At 38.5% G+C, this 16368-nt stretch overlaps 1 protein-coding gene across 1 annotated transcript in view; it reads left to right on the forward strand.

The window, feature by feature from the left end:
* The window catches only part of LOC141265457 (dynein axonemal heavy chain 5-like), a 526560-nt gene that overhangs the window by 218794 nt on the left and 291398 nt on the right, over nt 1–16368 (forward strand). Inside the window, exons 35-38 of the mRNA XM_073678599.1 lie at nt 5946–6145; nt 8833–8986; nt 13263–13529; nt 15507–15635. Of these exons, the coding sequence (XP_073534700.1) occupies nt 5946–6145; nt 8833–8986; nt 13263–13529; nt 15507–15635 (750 nt within the window). The remainder of the gene's footprint in view (nt 1–5945; nt 6146–8832; nt 8987–13262; nt 13530–15506; nt 15636–16368) is intronic.

Consider the following 16368-nt stretch of genomic DNA (forward strand, 5'->3'; position numbering starts at 1 on the left):
TTTTTCTGAGGGAGGTGAACTATAGCTATCTGTAAATGGAAGCATGCGGAGATGTAATTGTTGTATGAATATTTATATAAAACAAATGAGAGTACATCAGCACCGGAGCCCTTCATTTGTGTGTATGCTGCGTAGCTTGTCTTCTTAAGTACAGCATACTCATTTTTTTCTGCTTCAATTAGCCATGCAAATAGCCTTGTGCACTTAAAATAAATTACGTGATGGCTGTGACTTGAATGTATCAAACATATAATTAGAAGAATCTGTAACAATAAAAATGTTCTAGTCTTTCACAATATGACCGAACAGCATTGCATGTTGTGTGTATCCAAGAAGAATTGGACCCGTGATGGCAGTGTCAGTGACCATATTCACAGTCATGTATACAGAATGAAATCTGAATTCTGTTTGACTGTGGTGGTAATAACACTTGCTCATTTTTAGTTTTAATTCATGAGGCCCAATTTTTGGGCTTTTATGGTACATCATTAAATACCTATTATGTTGAGCCTGGCAGGTGTTGTAGGTCAGACGTCTGTTTTTCATGGCCGGAACTTGTGCCCATTACAATATATTGAGCTGTTCACACGTCCATGTTTTTTGCCGACTGTGTGTCTGGTTGCCAAACTAATTGCATTGTTGGTAGGGTACTAAAAGATAAATTTTAACATACCATCCTGGCTGCAAATAAATATTTCATGGGTGAACAAAAATGAACTTGAATCAATATGCTAAGTCTTTGGGTACACATTCAGTAAAACACTTCAAATACTACCACCCAATCTAAAGCTTTTTGTCTACCATCTAGTAGTAGCTTGTCAGCAAATAAATAGTGTTTTGCAATTATTTACTATAAATGAATGAATAAACAGTCCCTAGGCAATCACTGCAGCCAATTTATGACATGATTTCCACTAAAAGGAATTGTCGGAAGACAATTTACTGCTAGAGCACAATACTGTTTATTGGTTCCTTGGCAGTGGACTTGGCACTTAATCTTTTGTTGGCCAAATTATATGGTTTCTGTTGTTTTTATCATTCTCTAATTTTTAGATTTATTGAGCCTACCTATCAGCATGTCATTGTGCCTAACAACTATTAACAAAGAAATAAATTGTGGTGTTTTAGGAAATGTGTTTGTACACAAATAATTCTGCTAACACAAGCTAAGCTGAGACTATTATGTATTTCTGCCTACACTAGATTGATTGATTATTCAGCAAAATCTACTTTTAAGGAAAGATATTTGATGAGTAGAGTATATAATGTACTACTGGGTTAAAGACTTACAGACTTTAACTTACAGTCTGTTAAAAGAAGAAAAACCCACAATGGTCACTGAAATAATTTCAAACTGACAAAAGCAATTTTCAATTTAAATGTACTGAAAATCAATCCAATGAAAATCAGACATTGCTTTTGTATTTTGGTTCAACATAAAAAAAACCCCTAATGATAATGGCCTGGACAGTGATTATGGTACCCTTAACTTGGCATTTTGTTGCACAACCTTTTGAGTCAATCACTGAAAACAATCAATTTCTATAACTCTCAATGAGACTTCTGCTCCTGTCCACAGGTATTTTGGCCCACTCCTTTGAGAAAACTGCTGCAGCTGTCTCAGGTGTAAAGGTTGCCTTCTCCAGACTCCATGTTTCAGCTCCCTCCACAGATGGTCAATAGAATTTAGATCAGAGTTGACAGCAGACCAATTCAGTCTTGTCCAATGCTTTGCTCTTAGCCATTCTTGGATGTTTTTAGCTGTGTGTTTTGGGTCATTATTCTGTTGGAGTACCCATGGCCTGCAACTCAGACCTAACTTTCTGATACTGGGCAGCACATTTCACACCAGAATCCCATGATAATCTTGAGATTTCATTGTACCCTGCACAGATTCAAGACACCAAAGCAAAGCAGTCCCAAAACATAACCTTATCAATGTTCCACAGTAGATACAATATTCATTTTTTTGGATGCTTCATTTTTGTGTCTGTGCTTATAGAGCTGATATGACGTGTCAAAAAGCTCCAGTTTTGTCTCATCTGCCCAAAGAGCATTTTCCCTGAAGCTTTATGGCCTGTCAATGTGCATTTTGGAAAATTCCAGTCTTGCTTTTTATGATTTGCCTTCAACAGTGGTTTCCCCCTTGGCCATTTTGCATGAAGTCCACTTTGGCCAAGCCAGCGACAAATGATGCAATCTGACACTGATGTACCTTGACCTTGGAGTTCACTGCTAATATCTTTGGAAGTTGTTGTGAGGTCTTTGGTTACCATTCATATTATTCGTCTCTTCAATGTGTCATCAATTTTACTCTTGCAGCCATGTCCAGGGAGGTCCAGGCACGTCCTATAAACCTTAAACTTCTGAATTATATGTGCAACTGTAGTAAAAGAAACATCAAGCTTTTTGGAGATGGTCTTATAGCCTGTACCTTTATTTGTATATAAATAATTTGTTTAGAATTTTCTTTCTAATCTCCTGAGACAACTCTCTAATTAGTTTTCTTTAGTCCATGTTTTGTGTAGTACATACCATGATACCAAACAACACAGTGACTACTTTTCACTCTTCAAATAGTCAGATTGATGGAATAAAAGTTTGTAGACACCTGTAATGTTAATTACAGGACACACCTTAGTTTCACATGTCCCTATGGTCAAATTATTTTCAATCTTTTCTAAAGTTACCATCATTTTTGTCCAGGACATTTTCGTTAGTTTTTTTTTTGCTTTTGATCCACAATTTAAAATAAATGTTTGATTTTATTAGTTGATATTCAGTAAATTTAAATTGTAAATTACTTTTGTAAGTTTCAAGTTATTTCAGTGACCATTTTTGTTTTTTTTTACTTCAACAGAAAGGTAGCATTTAGTCCATGTGTGTAAAAGAATTATTCTCATATTGTAAATTGCTCATTACTAGGATATGGCATCACTTCATGAATAGTGGGAGTTTAACTTCTAAGAAAGGAGGGAATATGGTACTGTTTTATTTCTGAATAGAAGTGCTCACAGGTACCCATTCTCTTGTGGAGGGTACACAGTGCTACCCCAACACTGTGTTCTTTATATTTTTCTAGATTGGTGTGGTTTCAAAAGTCAAATTCCTACAGATCATAAGGACCGCACAGACCCTACTTTTGTTTGATGCATAATAATTCCATTTCATATAAATTTTACCATCAGCATAAATTACCTCGACCTAAATTTAGTTACTGATGTATTGGTCAGTTATTATTAGATAGCTCAGTGGCAGAGCATTTGACTGCAGATCAAGAGGTCCTTGGTTCAACTCTGAATGTCCGCTGAAGATATGCTTTCTTCAACAGATTAATACATGCTTTCATACCTATATATCCTATGATTCTGTCAAAACTTTATTGTATTTTAGCATGTGCTAAATCTGGCTTTCTGAGTTTCGTGATGAATTGTTGTATTCTTAATTTTTCCATGTACTTTAAAAAGATGGAAAAACATTTTCATGTCATATTTCATCAAGTAAACATTTTCAGTTTTTAGTTTTTAAGCGGGAAGTTACAAGAAGTATAAGAAAAAGTTTTATAGAGGCAATAACCAGAGATGTAATTGCTAACTGCTAATATTAGATGGCTAATGGAAAAGGCCAAAGAATACAACAAGGAGATCTGTTTTTGCTTCATCTACTACAGCAAAGCCTTCGACTGTGTTGATCACCAGAAACTTTGGAATACCATGAGGATATGGGTGTGCCGAACCGTCTGAGCAGCCTCATTAGAAACATTTACATCGACCAAGAAGCAACAGTCCGACACGGCATGGTTCAAAGTAGAGCGAGGAGTCAGACAAGGCTGCATCCTGTCACCATTTCTCTTCAATTTATATGCAGAAGCTATTTTCAGGAAGGCTGGACTTGCCAAAAAAGAAGATGAAATCAAAATTGTTGGACGAATCATCAACAATATTAAATACGCAGACAATACAAAATTGATAGCAACAAGCGTAGATGAAATGAAGGACTTATTACAGAGTGGCAAGATGGAAAGCTCGAACATGGGACTCCTACTCAATACAAAGAAGACAAATATATTGACTACTGCCAGGTATGACTGAGATACATTTGAGATGGATGGCGACGAACTGGAAGTTGTAAAGGACTTCAACCTACTCTGATCAGTGATCATTCAAAATGCAGTTACGACACCAGAAGTCAATAGGAGAAGAGCTGTGGACAAATCAACATTGAAGTCACTGGACAAGGTCTTCAAATCGAGGAACATTTCACTGGTGATGAAGACATGGCTCGTACACAGTCTGGTCTTTTCTGTAGTAACATGGATGCAAAACCTGTATGATAAAGAAACAAGACAACAGAAGAATCAACTCCTTCGAAATGTGGTGCTGGATGGCAAGAAGAGCAAACAAATTAATTTTAGAACAAATCAAGCCAGACATGTCACTCGAAGCGAGGATCACCATGCTAAGACTTGCCTACTTTGGACACATCACATGAAGAGAGCAATTACTGGAGAAGGACATCATGGTTGGAAGAATAGAAGGAACAAGGTGAAGAGGAAGACCAGCAACCTGATGGCTTGATACAATCAAGTTAACTGCAGAAAAAACCCTTGTGGATCTATCTAGGCTTGCACAAGATTGATCTTCCTACAGAGCATTCATCCATCAAGTCACCATGGCTCGAGATCGAGCTGAAGACTGTAAAGTAAATAATAATAAAAAGCAATGATTTGATTTAAATCATGCATTGTCGATTTTCTTTTTCTTCTTATTTCTTTGGTGTGTCATGTTCCAATTAAGGGGAACTTTTTTTTTTCTATGTGCCATGCAATATGTATATGCAGTGAATCTATATGCAGTTTCTCATGTATACTTCTTTATGAGCATATTTATGTGCTGGTATTTCATCCACCCACTTAATGCAATATGAATTATTAAAATGACTAATAGCTGCCATTAAACCCCATGCTCTAAGTATGGCCTTCCCAATTATAGTACAACATTACTATTAGATAGTTGTCATTTATGTCTATGCCTTAAGAAACATTCCTGTATTATTCTAGAAAACCAGCAGTAACATTAGCTATGAAAATAGTTTGATTCCGTGTTTTCTTTTTAAATTGAATGTTTTTTTTTTCTCAAAAGTACAAAAGTTGAATATAAAAAAACAGCTACTTGCAAATAGCATCAGTTCCACTAACATGGAATCATAAAATATTAAAAGTCTTTACACTGTAATTGCGCACTTACCTTGTAGGAACACTCATTTATGTCACATTATTAGATGTGTCTGTACCTTAAGAAACACTCAATCTTTTTTTCAGAAAACCAGTAGTAATATTAGCTATAAATGTAGACTTTATTTTCATATTTCCATTTTAAACTGAATGATTGATTTTTTTTGCAAAAGTATAATATAAAAGATAACTACTTGCAAATAGCATCAGTTACACAAACGTGCAATCATAAAATATTAAAAATCTTTACACTTTACTTGTGCATTTACCTTGTAGGAACAGTTTCAATAGGCTTCAGAAAGGAAAGCATCAGTAGGAAAAAAAATGAAGGCGTAAGAAATAGAAAGGAGAATAAAAAAGACGCCACTGTAGATTGTCTTGAAGAATCTGCAAATATGGAGTCTATAAGGAGTCGTCGAGTCTGAAAGAAAAGTCTGAAGTCATTCTTCATAGACTGGACAATCCCTTTAAATTATGTACTGTATAATTTGTAAAAAAATGAGTTGTACTAATGTAGAAGAATAGCTCTACCTATACTTACCAAAAATATGCACCTGCATACAATGGCGATTCATTGGCCACTGGTGGAATGTAGTGCCAAGTCACCCATATGGGGACACTACGTCAATGTAGTATAATTTGAAAATAACACAGCAAACTTTTGTGAAGTTTTTGGAATGCAGTTGGATGACTTTCATTATTCTTGTTAAAGGACATATGTATCAGTGCAGTCAAAGAGAAAGATATTGAAGCAAAGCTGAAGAATGTCATCAACGAATGGAGCGCCCATGTATTTACTTTTGCCCAGTTCAAGTCAAGAGGAGAACTTCTACTCAAGGGATCTGACACATCGGAGAAAATAGCGCTGATGGAAGATAGTCTTATGGTATTAGGTTCTATAATGAGTAACAGGTAGCTGACATATTTTCTCTAACTCACTGCTGTGTATGTTTTCATTAAACAGGCTACATGTACTGGCCAAAACATAAGCCCATTCTCATGCTTGCTATACTTGTCTTGGAGCTTGACTAGGAAGTTCCTTTTCTTCTTAAAAGAGAGATTATCCCCTTACGTTTACATCACTTATTCATAAGAAGATTGGGCGTTTTGTGACTGTGGAAATACATTTTTATTTGCAAGCAAATATATTTGAGCAATATTGGCTTTTACATGGTTAAAGAGGACTTTCACTAAAGTATTTGGCAACTAATGAGTTAACTTTAAGTCCAAATGTATGTTATCAGTTTTCGTTGCGGCATGTACTTCTTGTACCTGTATAATTCTGACCAATTATAAGCAGGCAGCAACACAGCAGATAATGCCTCAACTCCTCCCACCCCCCTCTTCACAATAGCTTAGATTTCTCAGTGTGCGAGATGTAAGCATACAGCTCTGATTTCTTAGTCAAACCTCATGTATGATTGGAAAATGCTGGGAGATTAGAGCACAGATGACTAGCACCTTTCAGATAAGTTCCCTGTTGTGAGAGTGGCAGCACAGCGTAGTGTCATGTTGCAAACTCTTCTATCAGCCCTCCTCCCTTCTTACCACTGTCAGCTCTGCTGTCATGCCCTTCTCCCACTGCCTGTCCAGAGATGTGTTGCACTTATGAACAACAGACATAAGTGTGATTATTGACACATCTACAGATGGCAATGTGGGAAAAGGGGCAGCACAGTAGAGCTGACAGTACTAAGAGAGCAGGACAGCTGATTGAAGGGTTTGTAATGTTACACAGCTAAATGCAGCTGTGCTGCCCCTACCCTCACAGGGACCTTATCTGAAAGGTGTTAGTCATTCAACTGTGCTTTCTAATCAAGCAGGAGGTTAGACCAGGAGATCAGATCTTTATCAATACATCTCACACAATGAAGAACAAACTATGGTGGTGGTGTATTCTTTTACTGCTGATTGGGCAACTCATATAGGGAGAAAAAGTAAACACCCCAGTGAAAACTGTCTAATAACACTCACTTGGACTTTTAAAAAGATTAACTCATTAGGTGCCAAATACTTTGATTGCTGATATCTCCGCAATGGAGAGGTGAAATTTTAAAAAAAATATTCCACTTTGCAACCACTATTACATTGTGTGTCCTGTTCAACATAAACAATTTATTGAAAGGTCCTCTTTAAATAAATATTTGATCAGTTTACTACTTTTAAGGGTATTTCCATTTCAGTGAGTGATGACATTTCACTGGGATACAGAATCTTAATGATTACTTTAGGTTAGACCACTGTAACGCCAATAATCCTGTATTAAATATAAGGTACATCTACTTACAGTATCAAAAAGTATCCATTGTAGATGGTTTGAGCACAATATAAGTAGTCTGTGTTCAACAACAACTGATCAAAATTGTTTCCCAATTTATTTTCCTTTTGAAATTATCTGTAAAGAGAACATGACACCCAATCATATACCTCGTTGTTATGTTCAGATTGAATAGCCCCAAGTGTAATAACACAATATTTCACGAGTATGGACATCTTCAAATGATGCCAAAATATGTACTGCACGTATAATATGTGTTTTGTCTCCCCCATATTTTACCTATTCCATCATCAACTCTTCCAAAAGTTGGCAAGCATGCTTTATCATGAAATGTGATAAACAGATGGAAAAATAAAAGTGCAAAAAGTAGTCCTCGGCTTTGAGAAACATATTTTAGGACAGTATATAGCTAAAATTCTGTAGTATCTAATGATCTACATTGTCTAGATGTTCTCACTCCTACACGGTGTTTAACACCCAAGATAGGTATACTTATAGTGTTTCCTTAATGATTTGCTAAAGTTTTCCTGCTGTAATTTGGGTTTTCAAGATATTTTCCTATGTAATTCCCATCTACTGTATTATACTTGTTGGCTTTCGTTTCTGATAAATAAGATCACACGCTGTAGACTTTTCCAGTACTAAAAGGTTACGTCTTAAACGTGGATCTATTCTATTAAAGAAAAGTCACTTCAAAGCAGACAGACAGAGAAAGAAAAATTGTAAAGCGCTCAAATTTCTAAGAGCAACTGAACAATGGGCATAGATATTGCCAGCTGAGAAAATTCCCACGCTGACATTTACGCCAAGACCTGTGTGACACCTGTGATTTCTATATACATATCTGATCGATGTTGTGAAGGGGCTTGGATATATGGATACAAACGTGCTGACATTCAGTCTTTCAAATCCAACTATTATTTTTCTTCTACCTGAAAAGATTTTTTTTTATAATTTGCTGTTACATTTATGTAGCTGTCTGTAACTTAGCATGTTGCTAAGCAGTTCGTAGGATTTGCTCTTATTTCTTGCCAATCCAAAGAGAGAAAATTACTGGCCTATGATAAAAGTAGCTATGTGTATATATTTCTTTTAAAACTCAAACTAAAAAAAATAAATATATAACACTTTTTTTAATTATGACTTGATTTTTGTCACAGAATTTGACACTGGAGATTTTAGAGTTCTGTGGTTACAACTATTATGTCAAGAAATGTTCTCTAGATGAATACTTTGTAATTCTCTTTTCCCTATTATGGTATTATATGCAAAAGTCTTTAATATGACATTGATTTTTACATTTGATGTGTGTTTTAAACAGATATAATGCACCATTTAAACCAACCATACAGCAATGGGTACAAAAACTGTCCAACACCACAGAAATTATTGAGAACTGGCTCACGGTACAGAACCTCTGGATTTACCTGGAAGCTGTGTTTGTTGGTGGGGATATTGCAAAACAACTTCCACAGGTGGGTATCATTTTAGGCCAATAACCAATGAGAATTATGAGAGATCAGATAGCTACAAAGAATTAAGAAGTAAGAAAAACTACACTGCACCTCAGGTGATCATACAGTGACCTAAATGGATCAACTAACTTTATTGAGAGGATTAAGGCACTCTTTGGAATAAGTAGCCATGGGACCTCAAAATAGATGTCCGTCCTTAAAAGAGGTATCGGGGAAAAATTTAATTGTTTAGTGTGTTTAAAGTAGAAGTAGATTGAATTTACAAATATACTTAAATTAAAGGGAATGTCCAAGCTTGGGACAAATGTTTGCAGTTACTCTATGATTCCCCAGTAATCTCGGGGCGAGTGGGTGGTCAGGTGACCGTATATATGCGATTTGCATACCTGCGTTCATGTGCGGACTACTCTCACCTGGTATCTTAATTCACTTCTTTGAAGAGAAGACAAATGGGGCTAGTTGCCATGTGTCTTCAAGTATGCAAATTGCATACATGCAGACACTTGACTGCCCACTCACATCTGGAATACCAGGGAATCATGATAGTGTGCAATCCCAGCAGCTCAATTTTGCAGAGATATTTGCTATAAAAGTATTTATAATTTAAACATTTTTTTTTAAATCCAAGTGGGTATTGCCAGAGAGATTTCACTAGGGGTGTGCACTTCTTCCTCTTTCTGAGTCTGACGAATCATAAGCAAGCACCACACACTGTGGAAAGGAGAGCACACCCCACATTAACAATGGCAAACAGCCTGCTCTACTCACTACTGAGTGATGACATGTGCTGGAGCACAGCAGAGCTGAGTGTGATTAACTGCCAGTTTTCAGCTCTCTTCTCTGATATTCAGTGTGGGGGGAGGGTCAGTGCTGCAGAATTGAGTCTCACTACAAACACTTCTAGTAGCTCTCCTCTAAAATTCAAATGAGCTTTATTGGCAGGACCAAATATACCATTGTCAAAGCAAGTGTAAAGCTGCCAACCCTGCTGTACTGCCCCCCCCCACACACACACACACACTGAATACTGTGTCACTATATCTCATTCAGCGCCTTTTGTGTACAATGTATAAATAGTAATGTAGTGATTGCACATGTAAGGCAGTTCTACAATATATATACATATATAGATATAGCTATCTGCTCAATAAATTTTATAATGTTAAGGTTTTTCACACTTCAATATGTAGTACACAGAAATAATTTGGTTAAAGACACAAATCCAAGAGAAGAAGAAGGTAAGTATTTCCCAGCAAGTGAAAGTAGAATATAAATCAAAGTTTAAATACCCTTAGCATATGAGGTAGTAAGCTCAGCCACCAAACACCCGACGCGCGTTTCACCATTGCTTTGTCTTTTTCCCCTTGTATGTGGATGCCTGCTTATGATTGGCAGAGCTTGCAGCTGTCTGAGAGGAGAGTTGCTAGAAGAGATGAGAGCTGAAAAATGTCAGTAAATCACACTCAGGTCTTCTGTGCTCCAGTGAGGAGAGCCGACTGTTTGTCAATTCTATTGTGGGGGCGTGTTCTTCTTTTCCTAGTGTGTTGTTGCCTGATTATGATTGACCAGCATCAGAAAGAGGAAGTAGTACACGCCCCTAGTGAAATCTCTCTGGTAATGCACACTTGGACTAAATAAAAATTAACTGTTTGGGTGCCAAATTCTTTGATTGCTAATGTCTCTACAACAGAGAGGTGAAATGAAATAAATAAATGTTTTATTCTGCTTAGCATTTTCTATTACATTGTGTGTCTAGTTCAACATGAAACATTTGGTAAATGGTCCTTTCTAAGTATAGCAAAACAAGTACAATGGCCTGAACTGAATGACTGATGAATTATGGCAGAGAAAGAAGCAAATGTTTCTGATAATCTAGATTGTGAGCCCCAATAGCGACAGTGATGATATAATGTCTGTAAAGTGCTGTGGAATTAATGGGGCTATATAAGTGAGTAGAATAAATAAATAAATAAGATACAAAGTTGCTTATTTTCATGTATGCTACTGATTTATGAAATAAAAATGTAAACTACAGTTACTCTACTCTTTTCTTAAAAGCAATATATACCTGTAATTGTCACGGAAAGCCATACTACTAAATTATAAATGTAACGTACAGTATAGCGAACAGCAGCCCTGGTTCTGTGGATGGCTGAATGGCTTGTCGTCACTTGAAAAGCAAACCAATTTATAAGCAAGAGGGAAGGCGGATCAATAGAGAAAATGACTGTGTGGTGACAGTAAATTGATAGATCTGTAGAAGAGCCCATGGGGAGAATGGTAAAAGACTGCAAAAAAAAATACCATGGTAGGCATGGTCACATATGTTCTCTCGGTAGGGACATCCCACGACACAATGCTGAACAAAGGCTAGATGTCCCTTGTGCCAGTGTTTGTCAGGCAAGATACACTGTACATTGCCTTGGTTACTGTATCTATAATATATCTGTATGTACAGATGTTAAAACCTGAAACATTTAATGGCCTCTCGTAAAAACATGTTATTAGGAGTTGCGTGTCTTACTTTAGAAAATATTCATGCTATCCAAAATAAGTGTACCGATATAGCAATGTGAATATTGCTCAGTGTCCGTATTATTTTAGCCGGAGACTGTAAATATATTGAAATGGACATTGGAGAGGATGCGCCTTGTACAGCAAAGGGAGCAGATTCTGACATCCATGCTCATATCATGACTCACATGATTGATTTTGCTATAATGGCCTGACTTATCCAGCAGTGTCCTGTAAGATCAGGGTGACATGCCTTCTGGTACAAGCTTTGTTTTTTTTTCTTCAAAGCTCATATGTTTATCCAAAGGGCTGGATCTGAATCTACTGGGATAGTGCCTGACCTTTGCAATTTAATAAGCCTTTTTGATATTGACGAGAAATCTGTAACTGAAATATACTGTCAAAATAAGAGACATTTAAAGGGAAAAAGGAATAGTCTAAGTTTTATCAAAATGTTAACTCTCGGTCATCACGCCATTACTGAAATTATTCTGAAATAATTTAATATTCTGAAAATAATTTTCATTTTTTTTATATCTATGATTGTCAGAGACTAGTTAACATATTTTCAAAATCAGCATCACTCCTGTCCATTGCTGGTATCTGGTATTATAGTTTATTCCAGCTTATTCTAATCCTGGATGACCAATTTAATTAGCATTAATTAAATCATACAAATAATTACTCTTATTTTAATTAGAGAGAATCTGTCAGCAGGTTTTTGGTACCTCATCTGAGAGCAGCATAATATAGGGGTCGAGACCCTGATTCCAGCAATGTATCAAGTAGGTAGCATGTAGCAGATCTCAGAAAGTTAACCCTGCCCATACCACAGCTTTCTATATACATTGTAAATTGACAGTAAGCTGCTAATCAGAGGTGGGGGTGGAGATTGACCAGGATGCACGCAAATACCTAGTCCAACAGTGGTAATCTCCTACTGATAAAATACTCATTGTATTGAAACAACAGCACACAGCCTAATAAGGGACACATTGCTGAAATCAGTGTCTCAGTCCCTACCTCATGCTGCCCTCAGATTAAATAGCAAAAAACTGCTGACAGAATCCCTTTAATTATTTTAGTACAGTGCAATAGCTTCCGTCTTTATGACATGTATGTAATTTAATGTTCGGAGACACTAGGGCTGATTTCTTAGGAACATGATTACCTATGTAGCTTACATATTTTGAGTTTGGAAAAAGCACTAGGAGAAACATGCACATTCAATGTGTAGCTATAGGCGTGTAGACAATTTATTGACAGATCTTCATTCCTAAAGCAAAGCTGACTCCTGACTCATAGGAGGGGAATAATAGAATAAAGTAACAGTGCAGTGTTGTGATGGCATAAGATAAATGCATACTATGAAGTAATACAAGATGAATTTACCTTACGGTCCAGATAGGGGGTGGTGCATGTGTAGACTTTGCACTAGCTCATGTGCATTAAACTTCACCTCTGGGAACAGGTCAGATGATGTCCTGGACAGATTTGATCTGCGGCTAGCGATGCAGTAACATAGCAGTTTTGGCACTATCCTCTTTTCCTGGTATGTTTAAACATCTAGAGGAAGCAGAGGTGTTTCTCATTACTATCACCGAGTCTCTTAATTGTCATTTTCTTGGCAGGTTACAAAATTAAAATGTTCATGTTTAATCAACCTGTCACTTTAATTAGCTGTCCATCAGTATATTATCTGCTAATATTACAAATGACATCACCTTGAGAAGTCACTGACATTGTGACATTCTATTCTCAGGAAGCCAAGAGGTTCCAGAACATTGACAAGTCTTGGCAGAAAATCATGCAGAGGGCTCATGAGACCCCCAACATAGTCCAATGCTGTGTTGGCGATGAAACATTGGCACAATTGTTACCACATTTATTGGAACAGCTGGAGATGTGCCAAAAGTCCCTTACTGGATATCTGGAAAAGAAGCGCTTAGTATTCCCCCGGTTTTTCTTTGTTTCTGATCCTGCCCTTCTGGAGATACTTGGACAAGCATCTGATTCACATACCATTCAGGTAAACTCATGCTCTATCAGCAATTGTCATTACTTTCTCTTTAACACATCTGAAAAATACAATTTCTAGTTTTTTTTTTTTTATTATTATTTTAATTCTTGGAACAACATATTATTTTATTTCAGTTTTCCAGTAGATTCTAAAAGGATTGTTGTGATCAATTCAAAGCCTTTAACATATATGATACTGGTCAATTAGTCAACGTGTATATCACCCCATATGTCTATTTTTCATTTTTATATAGAAAATAAATAGTAAAACAAAAGCTGTATTAGTCCAAAACCACAGTAATCAAAATAGATCTATTCTTATTAGGTTGATCAGTGCAATGTGCTGTAACGGGATCCAAAACTGGCCTATAATGGCAAGAAGTTACAATATGCTTTTATCCACACACTATCCCACAATGAGTAGTAATTTCCTTGTGTGGAAATATGATGGAAGTGAACATGTCAATTCCTTCTGTTTGATGAATTCTTTGCTATGTTATTGTGGCGCCCCTGAGGGTTCGACCGCCACAGGAATGCTGCACTTCTTCAATGGAGTGTGCTGTTCCTCCTCTGAGGTAAGGCCAGTGTGATGGTTGTGACCTAGCCTTTTGCATCCAACACCACACTTCTCCACCAGAGGGAGCTAGGAGGCACAAGGTGCTGCTCCCCTGATTACAGGGAAACTGGGGAACACAAAGTGGTAGGAACCAGTTAGTGGGTGTGGGTGGAGGAACAACTAGATAGTGACACTTTTAGTTTTGATATTTAATAGAATGCCATCTTTGATCTTGGTCCTTCTGTCCTGTCTTTTCTGCTGGTTCTTTTTGGTCTAGCCTTTGCTAGTCTGTCGGCTGTCACTGTGCTGTCAAAATACTGTGTGTAATGTGACTTCCCTCCGGGAGCGCAGATCCTGTGTGGGCCTGCACCGGCATGGGACACAGCCCGCGTACCCCGATCTTTGGGACGAGAGGTAGGTTGCAGACAAGGAATGTCTCAACCCGGCCGAGGACCAGGATCAAGAAGGCCCGGGAGCTTTAGAGTGTGGTTCCCTAGCAAATGGGTCCTGGGGAGGATGCAGACGGAGCGGAGCACACCACCTGTCCTCGCCTACCTGATCTATTCAGAGGGATTCCGGCTGCAAGAGGGGTACCGGCCCCCGACACCTGACCTTGTACTCTACGTCCAGGACGGGAAGGCCCAGTTAGGCCCTGAGGATCCCACCGGGCGTCGGATGGAGAGGAATTGCCACCCGACCCCTACACCTGAGAGGAGCTCAGAGGGAGACCCGGCCTATCTACACACGCACAGACGGGAAAGGGTGAAGTCTGTAGTGCAGGAACACTCTGGTGTAGGGTCGCTACCAAACACTGGACTTCCTCGGAGGTAGTCGGACCCCCGTTCCTGGTGGCCGCAGGACTCTGCGAGGAGCAGGGAGTCGCCTTCCCGCTAACATCTCTGAGTGAGTAAAGCCTTGGAAGTTCACCCCTATGGCCTCCGGACTGTTCATTACGCGCCATACCACGCGACGCAGTGCCCTTACTCCCCGCGCTACTGCTACCCCCCTTCATCCTGTCTTGCCTGCTCTGAGGCTTTGCTCCGCCTGTGGGGAGCAGTGAGAACTTTAGCCGCCATGACACCAGGCCTCAGCGGACTGTAGCGGCGCTGGTGGCCCTTCACCAGACACCACAGGTGGCGTAGTCGATAATCAGCCACTCAACCCGGAATAGCCCACACCATCTCTTTCTAATTTGACGGCCCTGAGCACGGGTCGGGCCCGGGCCACGGCTGCATCCCATCTCTTCAACGCAGGGCCCGACACCGAGTCCCCCAACACCCAGGGTAAAACACGGGTTTTCTGAGTAGAGGCGTCACATTATATCTTTGCTTTTTGCCAAGATAGAACTTTTATGGTGACACCATGGTGCCATTTGATGAAAATGTTAAAGGTTTTTTTCATGTATGATTTTTTATTTTTTTGCTTTTTCAGGCTCATCTTCTAAGTTTATTTGACAATGTCAATAGAGTTGGGTTTCATGAGAAGAACTATGATCAGATTTTGTATTTTGAATCCCAAGAAGGAGAAAGAGTAAACTTGATTGAACCTGTGAATGCTCAGGTAAGGCTGGGTCAAAATATTTCCGCAGAATCCATTGGAAAATTTTGTCAGAGCTAAATATTGGTACAAAATCTGATGTCTCCATAAATTCTTCATATGATGACCAGAACAGTTTTGGAGTAAGGGGGCTCACCAGCTTAATTTTCAGCTGAAATGGACACACACTCAGCTGAAAATGTATTGCGGTGCAGAGAGTCACCAGCTGCAGCACAATCTCTACTGCTATCGATATACCAGCCGTCGGCCAATCAGAGGCCGGCAGCTGACATCAGAGGGCATGTCATGGGCAGCACATAACATTCCTGCCATGTGTTGCCCGCCCTTAGTGTTGGCTATGGAGAAAGATAGAGGACGCTGCTCTGGAAGTGAGGACACTTTAGAAGAATCTTTTATTTATTTTTTAAATGTGTTGGGGAACATTTTTACAGCGAGGGCCCAGGATGAGCAACATTATTGCAGGAAGGAGCCTTGGATGGGGGGACATTATTATAGGATGGGAGGCAGGACAGGAGACATTATTACAGAATAGTGGCCAGAAAGGAGGACATTATTACAGGGGCCCATACATCTGACCAATATGTATGTGGAGGCCTCGGTCCAAATTTTGCATTGCGTCCCATAGGACTCAAGTTACACCACTAACTAGAACAATAAATCTGTAAATTGTGCAACAAAAACAACAACATATGCACATCAATGGATCAACTTTGGATGTATTAGAACTATGACCCTG

Source organism: Phyllobates terribilis, unplaced genomic scaffold (genome assembly GCF_046119375.1).
Source record: "Phyllobates terribilis strain yellow unplaced genomic scaffold, ASM4611937v1 Scaffold_4__5_contigs__length_816908805, whole genome shotgun sequence".
In the NCBI taxonomy this organism is placed as follows: domain Eukaryota; kingdom Metazoa; phylum Chordata; class Amphibia; order Anura; family Dendrobatidae; genus Phyllobates; species Phyllobates terribilis.